The sequence below is a fragment of the Lagopus muta genome, chromosome 8 (assembly GCF_023343835.1).
Source record: "Lagopus muta isolate bLagMut1 chromosome 8, bLagMut1 primary, whole genome shotgun sequence".
In the NCBI taxonomy this organism is placed as follows: domain Eukaryota; kingdom Metazoa; phylum Chordata; class Aves; order Galliformes; family Phasianidae; genus Lagopus; species Lagopus muta.
Window position 1 is genome coordinate 4,051,243 of NC_064440.1, and position 21,497 is coordinate 4,072,739.

General features: G+C 37.0%; 1 protein-coding gene across 6 annotated transcripts in view; it reads right to left on the reverse strand.

Annotated features, from left to right (window-relative positions):
• Nucleotides 1–355: 355 nt before the first annotated feature.
• KYNU (kynureninase) overlaps nt 356–21,497 on the reverse strand; it is a 67,950-nt gene continuing 46,808 nt past the window's right edge. For 5 of the 6 annotated variants that reach the window (XM_048952875.1, XM_048952877.1, XM_048952876.1 and 2 more), the window contains 4 exons: nt 16,973–17,025; nt 15,415–15,500; nt 12,107–12,337; nt 10,697–11,025 (listed from right to left, as the gene is read on the reverse strand). In XM_048952875.1, coding sequence (XP_048808832.1) covers nt 10,873–11,025; nt 12,107–12,337; nt 15,415–15,500; nt 16,973–17,025 — 523 coding nt within the window. In that variant the 3' untranslated portion in view covers nt 10,697–10,872. Of the gene's footprint in view, nt 399–2,064; nt 5,326–5,458; nt 5,565–6,674; nt 6,804–7,457; nt 7,574–8,873; nt 10,250–10,696; nt 11,026–12,106; nt 12,338–15,414; nt 15,501–16,972; nt 17,026–21,497 lie in introns of those variants that run through there. The other variant, XR_007378522.1, reaches the window with a different exon arrangement.

A 21,497-nucleotide genomic window follows, 5' to 3' on the forward strand; every position in this document is an offset into this window, starting at 1 on the left:
CCATCAGTAAATGTGTAAAATACCACAGCAGAACTTGGCTAAGTTACCTTGTCGAAAACCTAGATTACTAAGGACATGACATTTTTCATGAAAATGTCTTTCACTGTACACCTAACATTTTAAGTCAAGTTGCATACTCTGATTTCCTTCACATCCATTTGACAGTATGTCAGCAGTGACAAAATTCTATAAAAAGATGGCAGCTTTGCATACTGCTGAAACTTATGCAGCACAAGCTTCCTGTGTGATCTCTGGAAAACTGAAAATAAGTTGAAAGTGCAAAAATCCATTTAGAGAAATCTAAGAGCTCACTAAAGTAAAATTAATCAGGAAATGGAAATTACAGAGGTATTACCTGGAGCATATTTTTGGTCCGTAGGTTGGTCTATGTGCGTTAACTGTGCAAAGAAAGAGACAGAGAATCACTTCTGGAGCTCTGATTTCTCATCTCTATTTCAGCAACTCATGGCATCATTGCTTATGAGATATGTCATCAAGCTGGTGAACGTCCAGATTTCCATATCTCATAACTGAGAACACAGAGACTAAGGCTAAAACAACGTTTTAAAACTTAGTGCTGACTGAGGCTGCCCTGAATGCCCATCATGTCATAAATGCAACGAGTATTAGAAGTTTCATCAGGTTCTTGAACAGGCATCCAAGACTAGCCCTGGACCAATAGCCATCTGAGAGAGAAAATTTGACTTATTTTTCTTCTTGTTTTGCTCAATCTTTACTCTTTTGGAGTGACTGACAGGAGGTTGATAGTATGGCTCGTAGAGCAGACAACCTCCTCTAGCAGAAAATCTAATTCAGAGGGTAGGTCAAGCTATAAGATACACTATGCATGTGGGCAGTAATCAAGGACAATCCTGGAAGAACTATGCATTGCATGCAATCACTTCTTCCTGATGATAATTGTTGGAAATGAAAATGAATGAAGTTCCAAAACTTTACAGTCCATTGGAAAAACAAATAAATGAGCAAAACTCACTAGAAAACTAGCAGCCTAAGTGCAAAACATTTTTTTTTTTTTTTTAATTATCACAGGTGGTAGAAAATAGATCCTAAGAGCTTCTCCACATGCTTAATGCTGGCTATATCAAGAGAAAATATGCACTGTGACTCAAGGTCTAAAACCCAAAGCATTCAAATTTTAGGAGAAAAACAATCTTATGTTAAGTCATCTCCTAATAGCTCAGCTGCTAAGGCAATGAAAACATGTATACTTTACAAAGCAGCAGAGAAATTTAGGATAGAATTCTCTGCACTTTTACTTCCAGGTAAAGATTTTGCCTTACAGCAAAAATTAGGAACATTTTATTTTCATAACATACAAGCTTTTCACTGCTGAAAGAAAAGGGAAGAAAAAGGAAGAGAACTACTAGGTAAGAAAGTTCTACAGAAATCCAAGCTTGTCATTTCTCTCTTTCCCAGGTGTTTTAGGAATCTGGACGCTATTTTAAAGGCAAGCTTAGCCTATGAGTATTTCAAATAACTTAGAAAAGCCACTCCAATCCATTATATAGCTAGACTGTACTAAAAAAGAAACACAAGCATATGTTGATGCATTATGTAAAGACTTTCTCTGACAAGATTTAGTTACATGCAAGCTTTAAATGCAGTGTAAATGCATTTTCTGGAGCGTTTGGCTTCCAAATGCTAAAAGTGCTACAAGACCCAACTGCCAAAATGGTACTTTTACATTACACCATTGCAGACCGTAAAAGGACAAATGAGTCATGCACTTTGTATGGCAATATCTTAATCCTTGGACCTGTGATAAAGTCAGAGGTACAAATTGATGCTAGCACTGGTGCCCAGTATGGCCAACTATCAATGCCAATAACTGTCCAGAAAAAAAAAATGGGGTTTTTAGGTCTAGGGAGCAATTTTTCAGATTTCAGTAGCATTCTGAGTTTAGGAAACTGAGAGTTTAAGACATTAGATGTGACACTGCAGTCAGCAGTCCCCAATACTTGGCCAACCAACATGAACATAACCACATCTCTGCTCTAAGTCCTGTGTTGGTGAAGATTCAGTTAATTACAATCAGTTAATTACCTTTATATCAAGCTTCGATCGTCTTGAGCTTTCCCAGTTCTTCTGAGTAAAACAGCACTGAATGTTAGGCCTGTTAGGAAAAATATTCCCTGCAAGAATTCTTAATCCTGGTTTATCCTTCCTTTTTAACGAGGGCTACTCATTCCTCATGTATCCTCAGCTCAGAACCCTTAGATGACCTTCAGCAGCAAGTGGGTGATGGAGGCACCAGCCCTATTTCAACAATGAATAAGCTTGCATAGCTGAAGTATGACCATGATGCAAAAAAAAATTAAACATTGGAACTCTACAGTCTATGCCATTATGATATATGAAATGCAAAGCAGCTGTTCTGAACAGATTTGACATATAACAGGGGTAACGTAATTTCACACAAATCACTATGTTCAGTATATTAAATTAAATAGATTAGAATTACTCAGCAATGTCTCTTACGCATCATCTTACGTATACATTTCCTTATCATTATATTCTAAGGTGTTCTTTTTCTCCTCAGTTTTTTGGTCAATGAACAGATAAGTCTAAAGGACTAGCAGCATAAGTCCCTAAATTCATAGCTGTTGAACCTCTTCCAATGTAAACAGCTGAAAGAAAGGTACACAAGAGAATTAGAAAAATACATCATTTTTTTCCTGAAGAGTGAATGTTTTTTTTTTGGTTTTTTTTTTTCCCATCCTACAGGATGAGATTCTGGACTAATTTTTCCAGCCAGAAACTTTAAAGCCTAAAACTCATCAAATATCTTCTCTTCAGAGACAAAATGCTATCTATGTTCAAAAAAATGTATAGCCCTGAAAAACTGATGTCTTATATCAGAGTTAACGACACTGCTTTCATTGAAAGTTTGATTTCATCATGTTAAAATTCCTCTTAAATGTTCTCTAAACATTTAAAAAAATGGAAGACAAACAAATCTTGCTATTCTCTGAGAAAGAACACATATATACATACATGTAGAAGTGTATATATATTAAATGCATTCAATTAGTACATATTTCAGTCACTTTCTAATATTTTTAGGATAGATTTACTGTAGATTATGAGGTATTTTGTGTGGGTTTTTTTTTCAGATGATTTTGAAGAGCCTTTGAATTGAAAATAGCAGTCTTGCAAAGCATTAGACTTCATGAACATCATTATAATTAAGAGCATGCTTTTCATAACTAAATAAAAAAAGATTTTTTTTTCAAGTAAGTCTGGGTCTGTTTACTGATGGAGGAACTTAAAGACCAGTTCTGCTAGGCATTTCAATATTCATTCAGAAAAATGTCAAGATAACAGACTTCAGCGTATAATTTTTATGATTCACAGTTTTTTTCCCCCTTATTTTATCACTTCAGTTTTAATATTCATTCAAAGGAAGAAAGTTTGAATAAAATAAAAATACTAATGAAAATGAAGCAGTCATATGCTTCTTCCATACTTCTACAGCATTTCAGATCTTTTAAAAATAAACCATTACTTTATTCTTTATCCATATCTGAAACAGAAAAATAATCTACACCTTGTTGGTTAATTTGAGAAGTTGAGTCATTTCTTCCAAATTTAGTTCACCTGTCACTCCTGCATTGATCCAGAAGGAATTTACCTCGTCAAGCTCATGTTCATTCAACAACGCATGGAGCTCAGATTACAATTAGGTACATTAAATTACCCATGTACTATGTTCAAGCAGGAAGTCATAAATGATGACAATGAATGGGATTTTCAGATCAATCTGAGTCAAATACCAGTATTTTGAGCATGTCACTGTACACAACAAATACATATATCATAATAAACCACTTCTGCACAACTGTATGTTAAGCAGCACGTGATGTAGGAAAAGAGGAAGCCCGAACAACAAAGACTGATATCTAAAAATGCTCCTTAACACATCTCTTGATAGCAGGATGGTGAAATGCAGAAACCAGGCTGTGACCTGAGGTTCCCTTCTGGGCGGAAAAGAAACGAAGCACCCTGAAGGGCTGCATCACCAACAGAAGAAACCAAGTTACAGCAGGGTTAGCCACTACCCCACACTAGCAGTTACCTGAAATTTAGCAGTGAAAGTTATGTCTATGTTCTTGCCCTGCTCTGATGAGTATAGCTGATTCAGAAGCTCCCATAGATTCCTCTGATCACCCTGATCATAGTCTCGTGATTAACTATGTGGACACATTTTTGTTAATGAATCAGTTGTTCTGGTGGTGCCACACAGCTCAAAAAGAGCAGCTTTTTTCCTTTGTCAGTTCTGCCTGGTTTCAATGTCTCTTTTACACTCAGGCACCCCTCCAAGCTGCAGCTCATGGCTTACCTGCCTGTCCTTACCCACCATCACTCTACACAATTACAGTCATACGTTATCACGTTATATTTTTAAAATTGGACAAAAATATGAACTTACTTCCTTCAGGCAAATGTAAGTGGAATATATTGGGCTCCCCTCCTGCAGTCATGCTCCCCCACCCGCGAGTTCTTCTTAGCAAGAGATGTCTCCAATACTCGTTCTTTACTACTTCTTTTTGCTCTGGTAGGCACTAGGTCTTATCTTGTCAGGGTGTGCTAGGGATGTTTTCTCAATACTTGCTTTGACTGGGCTGTTCTAGAGATCTAAGCAGTGCTTTGGTTCTGATCATGGTGAGCTATTCCTTCAATTTCCTCCCTTCCTTCTAGTGGCTGAAGCCTCTTTCCCAGTTGAGTACCAACAAACTTTTAGGTTAGCCTCTTATAAAAAGCCATATGTTATTAATGGTTGTTTTTATAAGGACTTTAATCTATCTGAAACTCAAACCCAAAGTCAAGAAACAGAAAAGCTTACTGACATATTTGGACCTTGTAGAAGAACAGAAGCATCATGAAAAGTATTGAAAGCTGTGTTTTTAAAATTAGGCAGTCTAACAGGAATGGCAACTCCTGGGGGCAGAGCTTGGAATACCACTGCTGGTGCTGTTATTGTACCTGATGAGCCATCTTACAGGGGCCTTTTAAAGCTGAAGTTCTCCTTTGTCTTTCTCTACACAGAACCAAAGAGCCTTGCCCCTTGTATATTTTATTGCTTCTGCATCAAAGCCATTTTTCCAGCTCAGATGTGGATATAACCCTTTCAGAGGCAGTTAACTCAGAAGTAGTTGAAAATGGACATCCATGTATAGACATTTTCTCTGAGGAAATCTTCACCTCATTTCTTTCCATAGGAAGTATCAGTTCAGGAAAAGATAGAAGCATCTTTGCAAATGTGCACTCATTTCTTTTAAAGCTTCACAGTTGCAAAGCATTATTCTAAAAAGGGAAAAATAAGCAGAATTAATGACCACATTTCTCAAACTTTAAATTTGATACTGTACACAAGAGCATCTGAACATTTTTTACATAAACTTTCAACTAAGACACTAAAAATGCTTCTATGCCCTACCTGAAAGATTGGTATTTCTTCCAACTTCCTTTCACCTCCCAAGTGCAGCTTCAAATAAAGCACTCATTAAGAAGAAACACAGTGTCAGTACGCTGGACCTAATTCACTGCAAAAAGAAGAACATGGCAGCACATTTCTGCTGAGATTCATTAATGACTTTTTCACAGCTGCCTGTTCTTGGCATCCTGTGCTGAGCATCGCTGCAAGCTTTGCAGAAATCAGCCCTCCTTGCAAGAATCTCACTGCTTTGTACTCCCTCCTTGGTGGCAGAGATGCAAGCTGTATCCAGGAAGTTTGATTCATACTCTACAACCACAAACACCTACACCACTCAGGACAGTCTCTCCAGCATCAGGGAGCTTGCTTTATATTACAGTAGGGGAGCCCATGAGCCAGGCTACTGCCTAGATGAGTATCTACACATGCTATGCTCCTCCAGGTGGGTGGCATCCCAGAAGACACAATTCTTTTCCACGTGCAGTATCTCCGATTCTAAGATGCTTTCTTTCATTCAGAATGCTCTCTGTTATATGCAGGAATTGGGAAAGTTTTCATACAGATCTTTGAATTGGGAAAGTTTCCATACAGATCTTTGTTTTTATACCTGGCATGGTGATAAGACTGCCACTTGTTTTCATTTCAGATAGCACATTTACAGAGCTGTGTGGCCCCATGATTATTTCAGAACCCTGTATAATCTTGCCCCACGCGGGAGTTATTTCAAATGTATTAAATAAAAGTAAGAAAAAACTAAAATCTGTTCCTCTTCCACTTTGATTGAGCCTCTTAGGAGAAAGAACTATCATGGATATAAAACTTGGTCATGTTTTAACAATTTGACAATCTCTTTAAAATCTTTCAATAAAATAGAAGATTTTTTTTTTAAGAAAAAAACTTCTGCAGTTGAAAAGGGACCCCACACCCCCTCACAAATTATAACACAGCAACTTTCTGAGCATTTACTTAAAATTTGCATTTCATTCATAGAGCTTTTTTAATCATTTGATTAATTGCTTAAAACTGTACACAAAGATAAAGGGAACTTTGAAATTCATACCTTAGAGTATTAACACGTATTCAGGACTAGATGTAAATGTCAGAGAGAAAAAAGATCTAATGCACTCTTTATTGGTGAGATACTGTACTGCAACTGTCTGGAATTTTAAATGATTTTGTATCAGGCTCCAAAGCAAAATATCTACAGAAGTTTACTTACAGTGTGAGCTCTCATTTAGCATTTCTAACGTCTTCTTCCAGGGTGGATAGATGCCATTTGTTTTTCTAGAAGTTTCAGCCATTTCATGTCATTGATGTTTTGTGAATCATCTTTATGTTGACAAAGTGTCTGGGGAAAAAAGTAAAAGAAAAAAAAAAGTAGTGCAACTGCAGAAGTATTTTTCTGTCTAGAAAATTATACCACCATAAGTTTCCTTTTTTCCCTGATGTCTTCTCTGCCATAATAACAGCTTCAGGATTTAAATCCTTTGCTGCTATTGTGACTTCAAAGCCTTAAAACTGCAATTGAATGAAGTAGTTCATCTGTCATTATTCAAATATGAAGCAATTATGATGAAATAAAGATAGAACTCCATTGAGAAATGCCCCAATCAATTCTCACTTATATTTAACTAGAAGCATAAAATGATGCTTAGCAGAGTAAGTTTAGGTAATAAAAACTTGGAATATAAAGAAGTATAAATTGCTGATCTATAACTTATTCATTTCTGAATAAGCTTTCTAAACATATTTCACAAATATTGACAAAAGTTTAAGCTTATGATGCAAAACTGTCTCTCAGATGGTCATAAAGACTGACTAGATTTTCAGAAATGTATTTTCATTACTTGGCATGCCCAGAGGTTCAAATGGCAACCTACTGAGAATTTAAGGGACTCTGCATAGGTCAGCTCAGTCTGAAATAAGTCAGGTTGAGATATGTTGATTGGATCTGCAAATAAAAGTGGGCTTTACAAGTGGATATACGAAATAGCATTCCTACCTTGGCCATCTCTTCATCCAACTGCTGCCACTGCTTTGGTGTCTGCACATTCACACTCCTTGCCATTTAGCACAAGAGGAATCTTTTCCGGGGCTCCCTGTTCCTTTTAAAACCAACTGGGAACACAGCAGTAACATAGCTTAAACATCTTGTTTCACTATTTTTTTTTTTTCCCAAGAACTTAACATATTACAAAGCCAAACTAGGGGCTTGGTTTCTTTTTCTCACTTTTTTTCTCCTTGCTTCACTGTCTAATCCTCCTTCTTGCTTGATACCCTGCTGATAAAGTGAAAGCAAGATGGACTTTGCAGTGGTCAGAACAAGGAATCCCAGTATTTTACATCTTCATTCTCTTCATATGGTCTCATTCTGAACCATGGAACAAGCCTCAGATGAAAAAAAAAAATGCACAGCATACCTTTTTCTTCACTCAGATTGCATTGTTCTTTTGGGAAACAAAACCATCGTTTTCTACCTTGTCTTCTCCCTAGTCTTGCTTTAGTAAAGTAGTGGGAGGAAAAGAAGGCGCCAATCGACCCTACAGTATTTTTCCCTATTTTTTCAGCATTTACAATTGACTTAAGTGATCTGGACAGTATTGAATTGGTGCACAAAGAAAGATCACATACAAACAAGGACCTGCTTATTCACAATTCTCCTCATTTTATAAGCATTTCCTACCTGAGTATCAATTTTCTGTGCCTACGTACACTCACATGTTGCAGTGTAATCTGAAAAACGTAAATGTGATTTCTTCAGACAACCCAAGAACTCAATACTACCACAATTAGAAAACAGTAGTACTTAATGCTGAATTTTAAATTAGAGAAGTAAGTACCAGAAAGCATTTGGGGCATATACAATTAATTATTTCACACATAATTATTCCCGATATTACTTTAACTGTGATAACTTAAAGCATTTCAAAAAGCAGACTGTAATATTCCTTTTTTTATTTTTTTGTACAGAAGCTCTTTCACTTGATACTCTCTCACTAAATAATATGTAAAATACTGACACCTAATGTTAACTTTCAGTATTATTCATTTTGTAAACTTTTACAAGAAATCAGGAAAGAATGTGTATATGTAAAGCTCACGTGTTAATTTTGTTTCAGACCCCTCAACTCATGCAAATTTTAAAAATGAATAGCTGATGTCTATACAAGCAAGGAATCTGATGCTTACCTTCATTGCTTTATATTTATCTTCACTATTCATAGATAAAAGAGAAAGTTACTCAGATAAGTTGACCTACTGAAAGTCATCCCTCAAATGAAATGTAAGTGCTTGTAAATAAAGTCAATACCTGTATCTGTACCCTGAAGTGACACTAAAAGGCAAAATACTAATAACCACTAACTTAACTGTACAAATTCAGGAAGTACTTTACCAACCTTACAAGTACTTTACCAACCTTACAAAATTCACTTTTTACAGTCCCCAGTGCAAGAAGTTTCTTTCACAGAGAGCGAATTTAACACAGATACCGAACTGCTCTGCAAGGACAAAACCTCACCATTGTTCTCTTCATAAATTCCAAGAAGGATTCTACTAACTTGATTCCTAGATGCTATTTGGACGTGCTTTGCTTCCTCACAGCATATGTCCAGCTGAAATCAAAATAAGGTACGACGTAGTATGACTCGGTGTGGATTTCTATTAAGCTTGCTTAACTTTACAGTGAAGACTTAAGAGAGAATAATCCAGTTGCACAAGTGCTTTGAACTTACTGGCAGTGAAATAAACCACCTTTTGCTATTGTGGCCCATCACGGTTTTATACTTGATGCTTTCCCTCATCAACTTTATGGAAAATGGTTCTTTTCTAAGGTCATCTCACTGACAGATGAAAGTAGCTGTGCTGCAGATGTACATATAAAAATAAAACCCCAGCCACTGAAACTCAGATACTTGGTCTGCAATACAATGGCACAGCTTTGGCTGACTTCAGAATAGATGACGTCAATGCAATCAGAACCTCTTGAGTGAGCCAGAGCTGCCCAAGTGCTGCTCTTTAAAACAATATTAATGCAAAAGGAGCTCTTCTTACTTCTCACAGGTGCTAACAGTACCAGCAAATTCTTTATTTGCTGTTCTTTCAGCTTTCCTTTTCACATAACAGATGACGAAAAAGGTCTTATTCAGGCAGATTTTTTAAAACTACCCTTTTTGGGGTACTTTTACAGTGTTGGCATCCACTATAAAGGTTTCTCATTTGCAGAAGCCCCAGCATGCACTGAGAGATGCTCAATTATGCAAATAGTTCGAACAGAAGAAATGCTCTTGAGCCAAAGTGGTTTGGAGTAGTCCTCACTTCTCCCCCACAAATCCATTCTCACTCTTGAAGTGGAATAAGTAGTACTACTAACAGTAATTCTCCAAGCGTTTCCAAGCAATAACCGTCAGAGAGAAAGGTTTCCAGATTAACAGATTCTTGAAGAAAAAGATGCATATAGAATAGCTACAGACTTTGGAACTCAGTTGCCATTCAGGTCAAGGTGTTATTTATTTCTCAAAGCAGTTCTGGGTATAGCATTGGTGAAATATAAGAAGTTTTTCTTCACTGCTCTTAGCTGCCAAGTGCAAATCTCTATAAATATTTGGGCCACACTGTGAGTAAACAATGAGGTTTCTCTCTGCTTTTGCTGAAACAATCCAGTTTTCATTTATTTTAATCCAAAATAAGCCTTGTTAAAACCTCAATACGTTCTCCTGTAGCCCTTCACAGTAGGTTACATGAATGTAAAATCCTTCTCAGCTTTCTCAAGCCTATCAACTTCAAAACGACTACCTAGAAAGATAAAAGATGCATTGTTTTAGGCAACTGTATCACAGAAAAGAAGGTATCCACAATGCAATTTAATTCTTCAATTAAATCATTAATTAAACAAATTTTTAGGTCCTTTGAAAAAGTCAATATGTAGCAGCTAAGAATTATTAAACAACTGATTGTTTAACTTTTACTCTCCTAGTAAACCACATATTTTAAATGGGATTGATAAATTAAAAATGTAAATTGGACTGTATCTTTTAACTGTTAGCGATTGGTCTATTATTTTCTACTTTCTATTATGCATCATTTTTGTAATAAAGAAGGTGGGTTTTTTTCATTCCTATTCTAGTTGATAGTGATTCTTCCCTGCTTCTCAAAGCCAGTGTAATAAGACTACATAAAGTGTTTATGAAAAGCCCCATTAAAATATACAAAGCATACTAATTCATGAAGTCAAAGTCAAAGCAAAGTGGAAAAATGAGCTTTAATAATATTAGGGCTGTTGTAAATAACTATTCAAGCACAGTCATTTTTTTTTTGCAAATTGCATGGGATATAGCTTCGCTTACTCAAAGCAAGGAACCGCTTAGTGGGATAAATGCATCTTAGTCAGAAGTAGATTAAAAGATATGGCAGAGCCATCAATAAGAACCCGATAGTGCAGTATTGTTTGCTGTTTGTTTTGAAGAAGTAATTGCAGATCCCAAGATTTCAATAAATCTGTGCACATCCTGGAAAGAATTGTAGAGAGGAGCTGGGGCAACACGAAGAGCATTTGGTTCTCGCATGTCACACTGCAAAACAGAAAGGGAACGCTTAGTAAATTCAGGTCGCTTTGTATTTATTTTATCAGACTGTATTTTTAAGAGTTACACCAAGGAAGAAGGGTATCTGTGCAGACATAAGTGAAAATTTAGGAACATCCAAGAAACTGTTTGGAGGAGCATTACTGTGAGGAGCAGAGCGAGAAGAATGGTGTGTGGCCAAAAGGAAAGGATTAAAGGCTTGGGACAGCAGTGCCAATAGGGGCTCTAATTGGCTATGCAGCCCTGTAATTTATGCTGAGGTCAACCTTACCACCTCACAGTAACCCATGGCTGAGGAAGCATACAGGTGACTAAAAAGCTGCCACAAAAAAGAAACATCCCTTCCAGTAAGATAGACTGTCTTGAACTAAAGACACAAGTAATGTTACAGGGCATACAGTAATTTTCTTCCCCTCTCTGTGAATTTGAACATTTTGCTGAACAGAATAGCCTCTTATATTTGAAGCATATAATTGCATCGCAAAGACAAGCCAACAGCATAAGGCCCTCTTAAAAGCTGCAGTTCCTGGAATTCCCTGGCAGCACCAAAACAGCAGCATATTTTACCTGTAGAGTTGCCCTTTGGGAGCATGAGTTACCAGCAGAAATAAAACTCATATATTACTTATATGGCATTAGGCTATCAGCCTCTCCTCCCAGTACTTCTAAGTCATGAAATGCGTAGCCTTAAATTTAGTTTTGCTTCTTTGTGAGCAGCACTGACTGATAACCATGCTGTTACACGGCACCACTGGTCCATAGTGTCCTACTTGGACCAGCTTAAAGTCTATAACACCTACACCATTGTGCACCAGTAAAGCCACTCAGAATTGTGAGAATTAACCAACAGAGAAAGGACAGCCTGCACATTATCAAATAATTTATAAAATAACATTGCTTTCTTGCTCATTTGCACAACTAAAGATTGAAGTTATATAAGCACTTTTCATTATTTCAAGACTTTCTTGGCCTTACAGAAGATTACCCAGGAATAAAAGACAAATGATTATTTTCACAGGGCATGTGCTCAAAATGCAATGAACAAGAAGTTGAATTTTGATTTACTCACAGCTACTCCTCTCTTCTCCAGCTCCTCAAACACAGACTTTATGGGAAGAGAAAAAGTTAATGTGAGTTGGCATCCTCTCTCTTCAATCTGAGGTGGTGTGATGATTTTTACAAAGGGCTTCTCAGGATTTGCTTTATCCTCACTGTAGTGATGATTTATCAGGTATTCCAAGTAACCAGTAAGCAGAATAGATTTTCTTCTCAATGCTTTCATTGTAGTTTGACCAAAAACCTGTAATGATTTAAAATCATTAAAATGGTAATGCATTGCAACAGAAAATAGAAAAGGTGAAGATGATTAAGGCCATTTCTGAAGTTAATAATGACTTACATAATAATTATTTTTTTCTTTTAACTTTATGACTCAAGTCTGCTGTTGTTACCAAACATCTTTGGACTGAAGCATTGATATCAGGCAGATATTGTTGGTACACATTTTAAAACTGGGTTCTTGAACACGTAGTGTAACATTACTACTTTGAGGAAATTAAAGATGTCTGTCTGTTATTAAAGATTTCTACACATCTACATAAATTAATTTACATACATACACAAAAAACATTTGCTTTTCTAAGCAAATCTGAAGACATGCAACAAGGATGCACAAGGAAAAGTCATATAGAACGTGGTATCATGCCTCAAGAAACAAAAGTTAAGGCCCAAGGCAAACTTTATGACTAATTTATCAACTCTTACTTTCAAAAATACAAAATTTGCTTTATTATGCCCTGAACAGAAAGCTTTCCAGAAGTTCTGCATCTGATAGCCCACATAAAGAAACAGGGTTTGTTTGACTGGTTTAATAGCTCTGTGCCCTCATCCAGTTACAAGAACTAGTGAGCTTCAACAAACAAAAATCTGTGTCAGAACATCGTGAAAGAAAAGTAATGCTTAAAAATGACAGCCCTGCTGTCACACATACAAGCACAAAAGGCATGGCACAACAGTTTGGAAGGCCATGCAGCTCCTGCTCCTCTCCTGCTGGTCTACATGGAAATACTCAGCTACAGGGAACAATAGAAAATGCAACTCCTGCCTTGCACAGATCTTCCTTTTTCTTCTTTCCATACAAGCAGCTGCTGGGGAAACAGGCAAAATAGTGGTGTCAAAGCAGACAATATTCTATCTAGGCTGCATTGTGGCTCATAGCTGCAATATAGGGGCTTAGACAATCATGTCTCCACGGACTGCAGCTGTAAAATCAGAACCAAGGTGAGTTTCTGCACAAAAAAATCCACCGTCTTCATTCTCAGAAAATCATTGTTTCAGACTGAAGGAGTCACACTTTCAAGACCAATATATAAATAGTATTACCTTACACACACCTCAAAGAGCATATAAAGAGGTAGATGAGAAGTCCCACCAGAAATACAACAAAGTTTGGTTTCCAGCAGCATCTGGAAATTTTGTAGAATATTCCAAGTATTGCTCCACCCTGCCATTAAAGGCTGCACAAAACTACATTTTCCTTCTGTGATCCCAACTGTTAAAATATGGCTGCCGTAAGACAGGCTTAGCAGACATGGAAATGAATATGGCAGAGCCACCAGCAGCCCCTAGACACATGTCAACAGAAATCCAGAGGTGCCTTCCTCACCACACAGGTGGGCAGAGCATACCCATAGCCATTTAGCACATCACTGGAGGTAAAACAGAAACCTGTCTCCTATTTCTCAGTGCGTTGCAGCAGGATGAGGAATGAATGCGAAAATCTGTCTGCTCAGGCTTTGTGCAAGGAATATCTGGTCTCCTGGGTGAAATTTTCAAAAAAAGATCTTTTAAATGGGGCTGTAGAGCACTCTCCTTTTTTCCATAAAAGGGAGCAGCAACTGCCATAACAGTCACTTTAAGCATTATTGAGGAATAACAGGCGCTAACACTTGCAGTTTTCATTGTTTTCATTGGAAACACTGCCTTCTGTTTAATGTGTCCCAGTGAAGGTGGCATGCAATTTCACTAGCCATCTCTTGCCAGACATGAAAACTATTTTGTTTCCCACTGTATTAGAGCAATTAGCACTGGGAAATCCTGGCTGTGCCAAAAGGTAATACAGGCACAGAAAGGGGAGGCGATGGAAACTGCTCAGCCCTCATTGTTTCAGGCTCCCCGCAGTGGGCTAAATGACATCAACCCACACAAACTGGAGCACTGACAATCTGGGTCATAGCAGAATAGCTTTCAGCTTATCTCAAAGGTCACATAAAGTTTAAAATATATTGGATGTTTAAGGACTAACAAAATAAATTGTTGGGGAGAACAAGAAGCATTGCTGTGCCCTTTGCAGTCCTTCAGCGTTGCATGTAAGCAGGGAAGAGCACAATTGGCAATTTTCTGATTTTGTTTGTTTAAAATACTGTTTTTTCAGTCAATAAGGAAGAAGGATGTACAGTGTACAGACACTGCTCTTTGTATCAGCATCAGCTTTGCTGTTACGCTAATGCTAATGGAATGCTGGCAGAAATAAATTTCTGTCATTATGCTTGTGGCAAAACCTTGCTAACCAAGGCTGGCTTGAAAAGCAGCTTACACAAAATTTAATACAGGGAAATCAGTGTAAAACCATCCTCTTCATCTTCAAATCTCTAAAGTCATGCATGTCAGGGGTGAACAGTGAATAGCTCCATAAATGGAACTGTACTATGCATGGGGCCCTTCTCCTTTTGCCACCAGAAAGCCAATGAAGAGATGAAAGGCAAAAGTCCAGATCCAGAACACATTGATGAATTGTCCTTTTAGGAAGCATTAACAGACAGTTTCTGTCTTTTCTGCTTGTGATAGAAGAGATTACAGAGGATAACAAAATCATAGAGCCACTGGTTCAGTGGAACACCCAGCTGCCCCATCTAATTTTTCCTAAAAAGCTGAGCCTGTTTTGCACAGGGGAATATATATAGAAACAATTCTTGATACGGTCCTTTGGGTTTACATGATTCCCTGCTAGGAAAGTTTCTATTGGTGTCCTTCATATGAATTGCATAGAGGCAAATCCTAAATGCCTGCACTGGGCAACCTATCTTTTGTATTGACCCTCTAAAAGCCCAGTGGTCAGACCTGTACAAAAGCTGAACAAGCAAACCATGTGTATCCCAAACCTGACGGCAAAATTTATGGGAATAGTGAAGAAACAAGTAAGATTTGTAAAGATTTGGTTTCTCAGGGTTGAATAATTTTTGGTTATTTGTTTTTTCCCTACTTGGCTTTTTAGCTTTTCTGGACTTTTAAAAGAGAGACAGCAATAAAATCATTCATTCACATTCATTTCACATTTTATGTTCACAAATTCAGACTCAAAATAAAGCAGTCACTTACCTCTAAACCAGCTTGGAGAGAACAGACCAATAAAATCGGAGGATTTGATAACCGAAATCCATTAATTCCTTTACTTAGTTGTAATTCTGGAAAATGAATAATTTATGTTAGTGTTTTTGATTTCTTCCTTTTAATGGATTGGACTTTATCTTGAAGTCCATCCTCATGCAATAACACATTTCACTAACGTGGCCTGAAGGAATCACTCATTAAAAGGAAACAGTAATCTATTCACAGCTAATACTTTTAACTTTGAGAGAAGCCCAATTTTATCCAGCGGAAGACCTCATTAGTAGCTTCATGGAATCTAAAGAACTGCAATTAATTTGTTTAAATGGTGTGTGTTAAAGCCACCTTTACACTTGAATCTCTTTTACCACTGGCATAAACCAGAGAAATTCCAAGTCAGCAGAGGCACGCTCGTGCAAAGCTGCGGTGCACGATCAGGGAATCACATCCCTTGACTTTATTAAACTGACGAGACACGTGGGAGCATGCATTTGCAGCTAAGTGTAGCTTCGGGCCACGTACAGAAGTTGCATAGACTTTAGGCTGTGAAATTTCACAAAATCTATTTAATAAAGCCATAAAGCTTCGCTGTAAGTTCTGTGTCATCATTTATATTTCATGCTCCAGCACCAGAGGATGCTGCAGAGGAAATGCTCTTCACGCACAGCAGACTGGCTAATTTTATAATGATTATTGCCCAACTTCTGCCTCTGAACCGTCCATGCAAATGGATAAGCAACATTCTTCCTCTAACAGTATTTCAAGGTAATTTGCGTCTCCTGCTGGCTTTGTATAGTGCCACTCCTAAATTTGGTCAGAAAAGAAGAACCAGACTGAGGTTATTAGTGAGGTGTTCACCAGCCAAAGTCACATCAATAGGGGCCACAGAAAATTAAAAGTATATTAAAAACAAAACACATTATTAAAAAAAAAAATTAAAAAAAAAAGCTCCTTTCTCATCCTGATCTCCCAGGATAGTCTCTCTGCCATGATTTTAAATGGAGCCAAAGAGTCTAGCCATCAGATTTAGAAAAAAACCTCCTCATTTCATTGTGCTCTAGACAATAAATATTGAGCCTATTTCACAGCAGGTTTTTTTCTGTCTTATATTCCCTCAATTGTTAGTGCAAAAGATTCAGAGATGTTAAAAAAAATTAAAGCAATTGCAAAACTTATGTCAGGCTGCTTTACTGCTTTCCATTAATTCCAGTGGAATTAATCCTAAATACATTATCCATGTGAATAGTAACAGATCCTCACTCAAAATCTTATGAGTTCAATGCATTAAGGTGATTCAAGTGTTTCATCCATAATCTATGCCTGTATCTTATCAGCAAAGTGTCTGGAAATGGATAGTCAGACACACATCCAAATTTATTCAATGTATTTTATTGACTCTATAGTACTATATATTTGGGATAAGTTTAGCTGAATACCTTTAACATAAGCAGGAAAACACAGAGGTCCATCCTTTCTACTCAAACTTATGTAAAAACTATGTTGTTTGGGATAAACATACAGGTAAAATTGAAGGTGTAAAAGTACATACTGTTTTCCATGAGGAATCGTGTTTTGAACTCATGACCCCACCAGCCGATTAACCTAAAATTTTATAAAGTAGATGAGTAGCAATTTTACTATAATATCTTTTAACTTACGTTTCAAGATTAAGAAATACATACATTTTTAACAGATTGCAATTCTAACAATGACATAAAAAAGCAATAAATTCTATAAATAGATAGAACTGAATACTTAGTTTTACTGTTTAGAAGTTCCCTTTTGACAAGTAATGATAAAATGTACCACATCTTTCAAATTAACTATTGATTTCTAAGAATAACCATTTTGTCGGAATTCATTTTGCAAAATGAGAAATAGAACAGAAATATTTCCTCCTCTTTGTTCCAAAGCATTTAACATAACCCCCCCCTAAGCTTACTTTATTTTAAACATGGAAAGCTAAAAGGTGGTATAAGATCAAACTGAAGGAGGTTAGTAGTAGTGGGCAGCATGCTGCCAACTGGGCCTTACTAGAAAGACTGTGTTGGCATTGCCTTCTCCATACTATGAGATAGCCACATAAGTCTTGTAGTAAGTTTTTCTACTGAACCATTCTTATGACTAAGAAAAGATGCTTTAAAAAGAAAAACCAAATCAATTTAATCCAGAAATCAGTTATTTACATAATCTCCAGGAGAAAATAAAATGAAAAGTTATTAGTTTGAAGAAAATTAGCCAAGCTTTTAAATGAAGTTGATATTAGATTATTAATATTCCTATGTTTGTTGAGAAATACACTCAAGGACATTGCTCTGAACAACTCGGAGAAGCAGCTGGAGGCACCAGACCACCTGGTGCCCAGGACATTTCAACCTGTGCTGCAGACAAAATCAACACTTCAAAACAAAGGATTGTCTCCCCCACATCCCTTGGGTTGTGTACTTCTTGACTGGAAACATCAGTGACTAATCATGTCAATATTAATTGAAACTTCCCAAACATCAGTGCTATTATAACATTAGAAATTCCTTCCTGACCTCCTGAGCTCTCCAAAGACAGACAAACAGACACCATTTCCTTCAAAGCTTTGGCTTTGCTCAGTTTCTTCTATGTCAGGTAGCAGGGCTGTTAGAAATAAAACCTGTTCTAAAATTCTAATAGGAAAAAAATCTATAAGAGGAACCACATGGGAGGTCAGCATTTTCAGAAGTAAACAAAGAGAAAGAAGAGCATTGACCATCTCTCTCTGAAACAGGAACACTTCCTTGCAGCATGCTAAGAAGTGTTTAGCTCTACAGAATGAAGACCGCATTTGAGTAGAAGACTTGTGATCTGAATACTGCATAGTGTAAAATAAAGTATTTTGTATTTCTGTATAACAACATAGGTTTTATGTTTACTTCTGTGAAAGGCTCTGAGCTGCATCCAAACATGTTGTATACAGAAAAAAACATGGACTTTTTTTTATTGTTGTGTGATGTTTTTACTATTCTAAGGCCCATGAAAATCAATAGTGCAATATACATTCATTTCAAATGAGATGCTATATTGCCAAAATGAATATACCCAATATAAAATAAACTGCTGCTTCTGCCCAAGTGCCTTAGTTAGTGACGCTTTGAATCATAAAAGATATTTCAACTATTTAATATGCTCTGTATATCTATAGGACATTTCACTGTAGATACTAAAGACTGGATGTTACTACAACGTACAGGTAATGTCAGTAACACGCACTACATGAATTTCTGAAGTTTTAAACAGCAGAAGAAAATGTGAAATACATTTGGACTGTTACTCTTTAGCAAGGAAAAATAAAATACAATGTTCCATGTGGACCACATCGTACAGTTAAAGAAAAACATCAACCAGACTTCTGCCCCAATAAAACTCAATGGAAAGCATTCTGGTTGTATTTGGAAAGCTCAGAACTTGCTAACTCTGAAGCTGGCTTAAAATCAGACCTCTGCTGCAGCACCACATTCTCATCTTGGAAACTGAAATTTCAGAACTTTTCCAAAATGACAGAATAAATGATTTTTTGAAGACAGTTTTAGCTTTCTTGCCCTTTTCTACCATAACGTTGACAATTTTTATTTTCTTTAAAAAAAAAGAAAAATATAAAAATTGGCTGTTCTAGATCTTTAAAGGTGTCACTACAGGATGTGCACTTCAAAGCAGCCCTAGTCTTACACTATCATTGATCTAATAGTCCATATGGATGTCATATTATTTGACATTTAAGCTGACAGGCTTCAAAGTGTGGACTCTAACAAAATCTTCATAAATTAGCAATTTGCTGTTTACCACTTCCTGTGAGAAAAAAAAAATGAAATGAGGGTTGCCGCTGCTATGCCAAATTTCAACCTATTATGATGGGAAATAGCTAAGGTGTTAAACCCTAAACATAAGGCTTTGTAAACGCTCTCTAAAAATAATAGGCAATAAAACAGCACGTTAAGATGCTTCAGTAAAATCTCTTGCTAAAAAGTCATTGCTCTGAATGTAAAATGAGTATTTTGAAATGCAGTCACCATTTTGATTATTCTAATTTCAAAAACAGACACCAAAATCTAAACTAATTTTGAATTCCCAGTCACGATCTCTACAAAATATGTAATATTTTCTTGAACTCTCTAATATACTCTGGTATTTAAAAACACTTTAGAATTTGATGTAACTGGACTTGAGAGTTAAAACTGTGTCCAGTTTTGGGTTCTGCAGTTCAAGAAAGACAGGGAACTTCTAGAGAAAGTCCAGCAGAGGGCCACAGAGGTGATGGGAGCCTGGAGCATCTCTTGTGTGAAGAAAGGTCTGAGAGACCTGTGCAGCCTGGAGAAGATGACTGAGAGGAGTTCTTATTGGCACTTATAAATATCAAAATGGTGGGAGCCAAGAGCATGGGGTTAGGCTTTTCCTGGTTTTACCTTGATATAGGACAAGGGGCAATGGGCAGAAACTGGAACATAGGAAGTTCCATGCTAGTGCAAGGAGGAACCTTGTTACTGTCAGAGTGATGGAGCACTGGAACAGGCTGCCCTGAGAGGTTGTGGAATCTCCTTCTCTGGAGATATTCAAATCCATCTGGACATTCAGGAACCTATCCCAGGTATCCAGGTGCTCCTGGAGCACTCCTGCAGCTAACTTCTTTTTCTTCAGCATTAAAAATAAACATGAAACCCACTGCTGGCATGTTAAAAAGGAGAGTAAGTTAGGGCAGGAAGAGCTGTATGTTTTCTGTGGAGTGTGTACCTTTACATAAAACCCACTTTCGTAAGAAACACTATTTAAAATAACACGTTCTGTTTCATCCTGCAAACAAAATCCATATCTCTGTGCTTCAAAAGCACAGGGACTTTCCTGGTAAATTCTGCCATTCTCCAATCTGTGCACAGAAGTCATTTTGAAAGAAGCAACATGCAATTTAAAGCAAACAGTCACTTAGTGCAACTCTTAGCATATAATGAATATTGCTGAAATATTTTTCATATTATTCACTTTACCCCAGAATGTTCTCTTATTTTTCAAATAAATGAACAAAAACTTGCTGGGTTTGGAAATGACTCCAGAAAGGAGCGGTACCCTCTCATTTAACTCTACTCCCTTTAAGAGTATTTACACCAGGGAACAATCTCCTCAATAAGCATTTTTATTTAGCTCATTTCCTTCCTTCATATCTGTATGCATTAGACTGAAGCACTACTTATTCATAACTTGAGCCACCTCGTTTGTAGTTACATTAATGATGCAAGAGCGTGGGCTATAATGATCATGATGCATGCGCAGCGCAGACATCAAAGATCATCCAGTTAAAAAAACACAGAAAATATACAAAAAAAATTTTGCTGACCCTTGTGTCCAAGTTACAGATGATCATTCTACCCATTTATAATTTACAGCCTGAAGCAGCACAGCCTCTCATTTCCCTTCTTCGCAAGGAGAAAAATAAACTCTTGAGTAGTGATACAGAAAACAGGGAAAAATTATTAATGCATTTTGACTTGCACAGTCCAGGGCAATGCACTGGAAGCATCCTTTCATTACATTGTGTGAGAAATCATTTTAAGTTCATGAGAAAGCACGTTAAAGAGCTGCAATGGGAATTCAGTGTGAAATTAGTAATATGCTACATCACATTTTTTGGCTTCACCATGCGTGTGTTTCTTCACTCCATAATCAGGTCATAATGCTATCTAGGAATTTTACATGCATTGCTTCCACAGTGTCTATGTTAGGAGCACATACCAGCAAACCACGCTCTGTTTATGAAACTGTGGATTAAGTTAAATCATAAACGGGAAGTTCTGGGACAGGCTGTGCATGCAAAGGTGCTGATGTAGTTACTGGGCTGCTACTGAACTGTTTATTAACTCCTCATTTTATTTTATAAAGTCTTCTGAGTATTGACATAGATTTGAATTTCTGTGCCAGTGTTCTACCTATCAGTACAAATCAGCATTAAGAGTTCATATGATGCCTTCTCCTGCTCTCGTCTTTAAATGAGAAGTTCGCAAAGAACACAGAACTGAACTGACACTATGTCTGCAAAGACAACTTCCCGATGGAAAAGG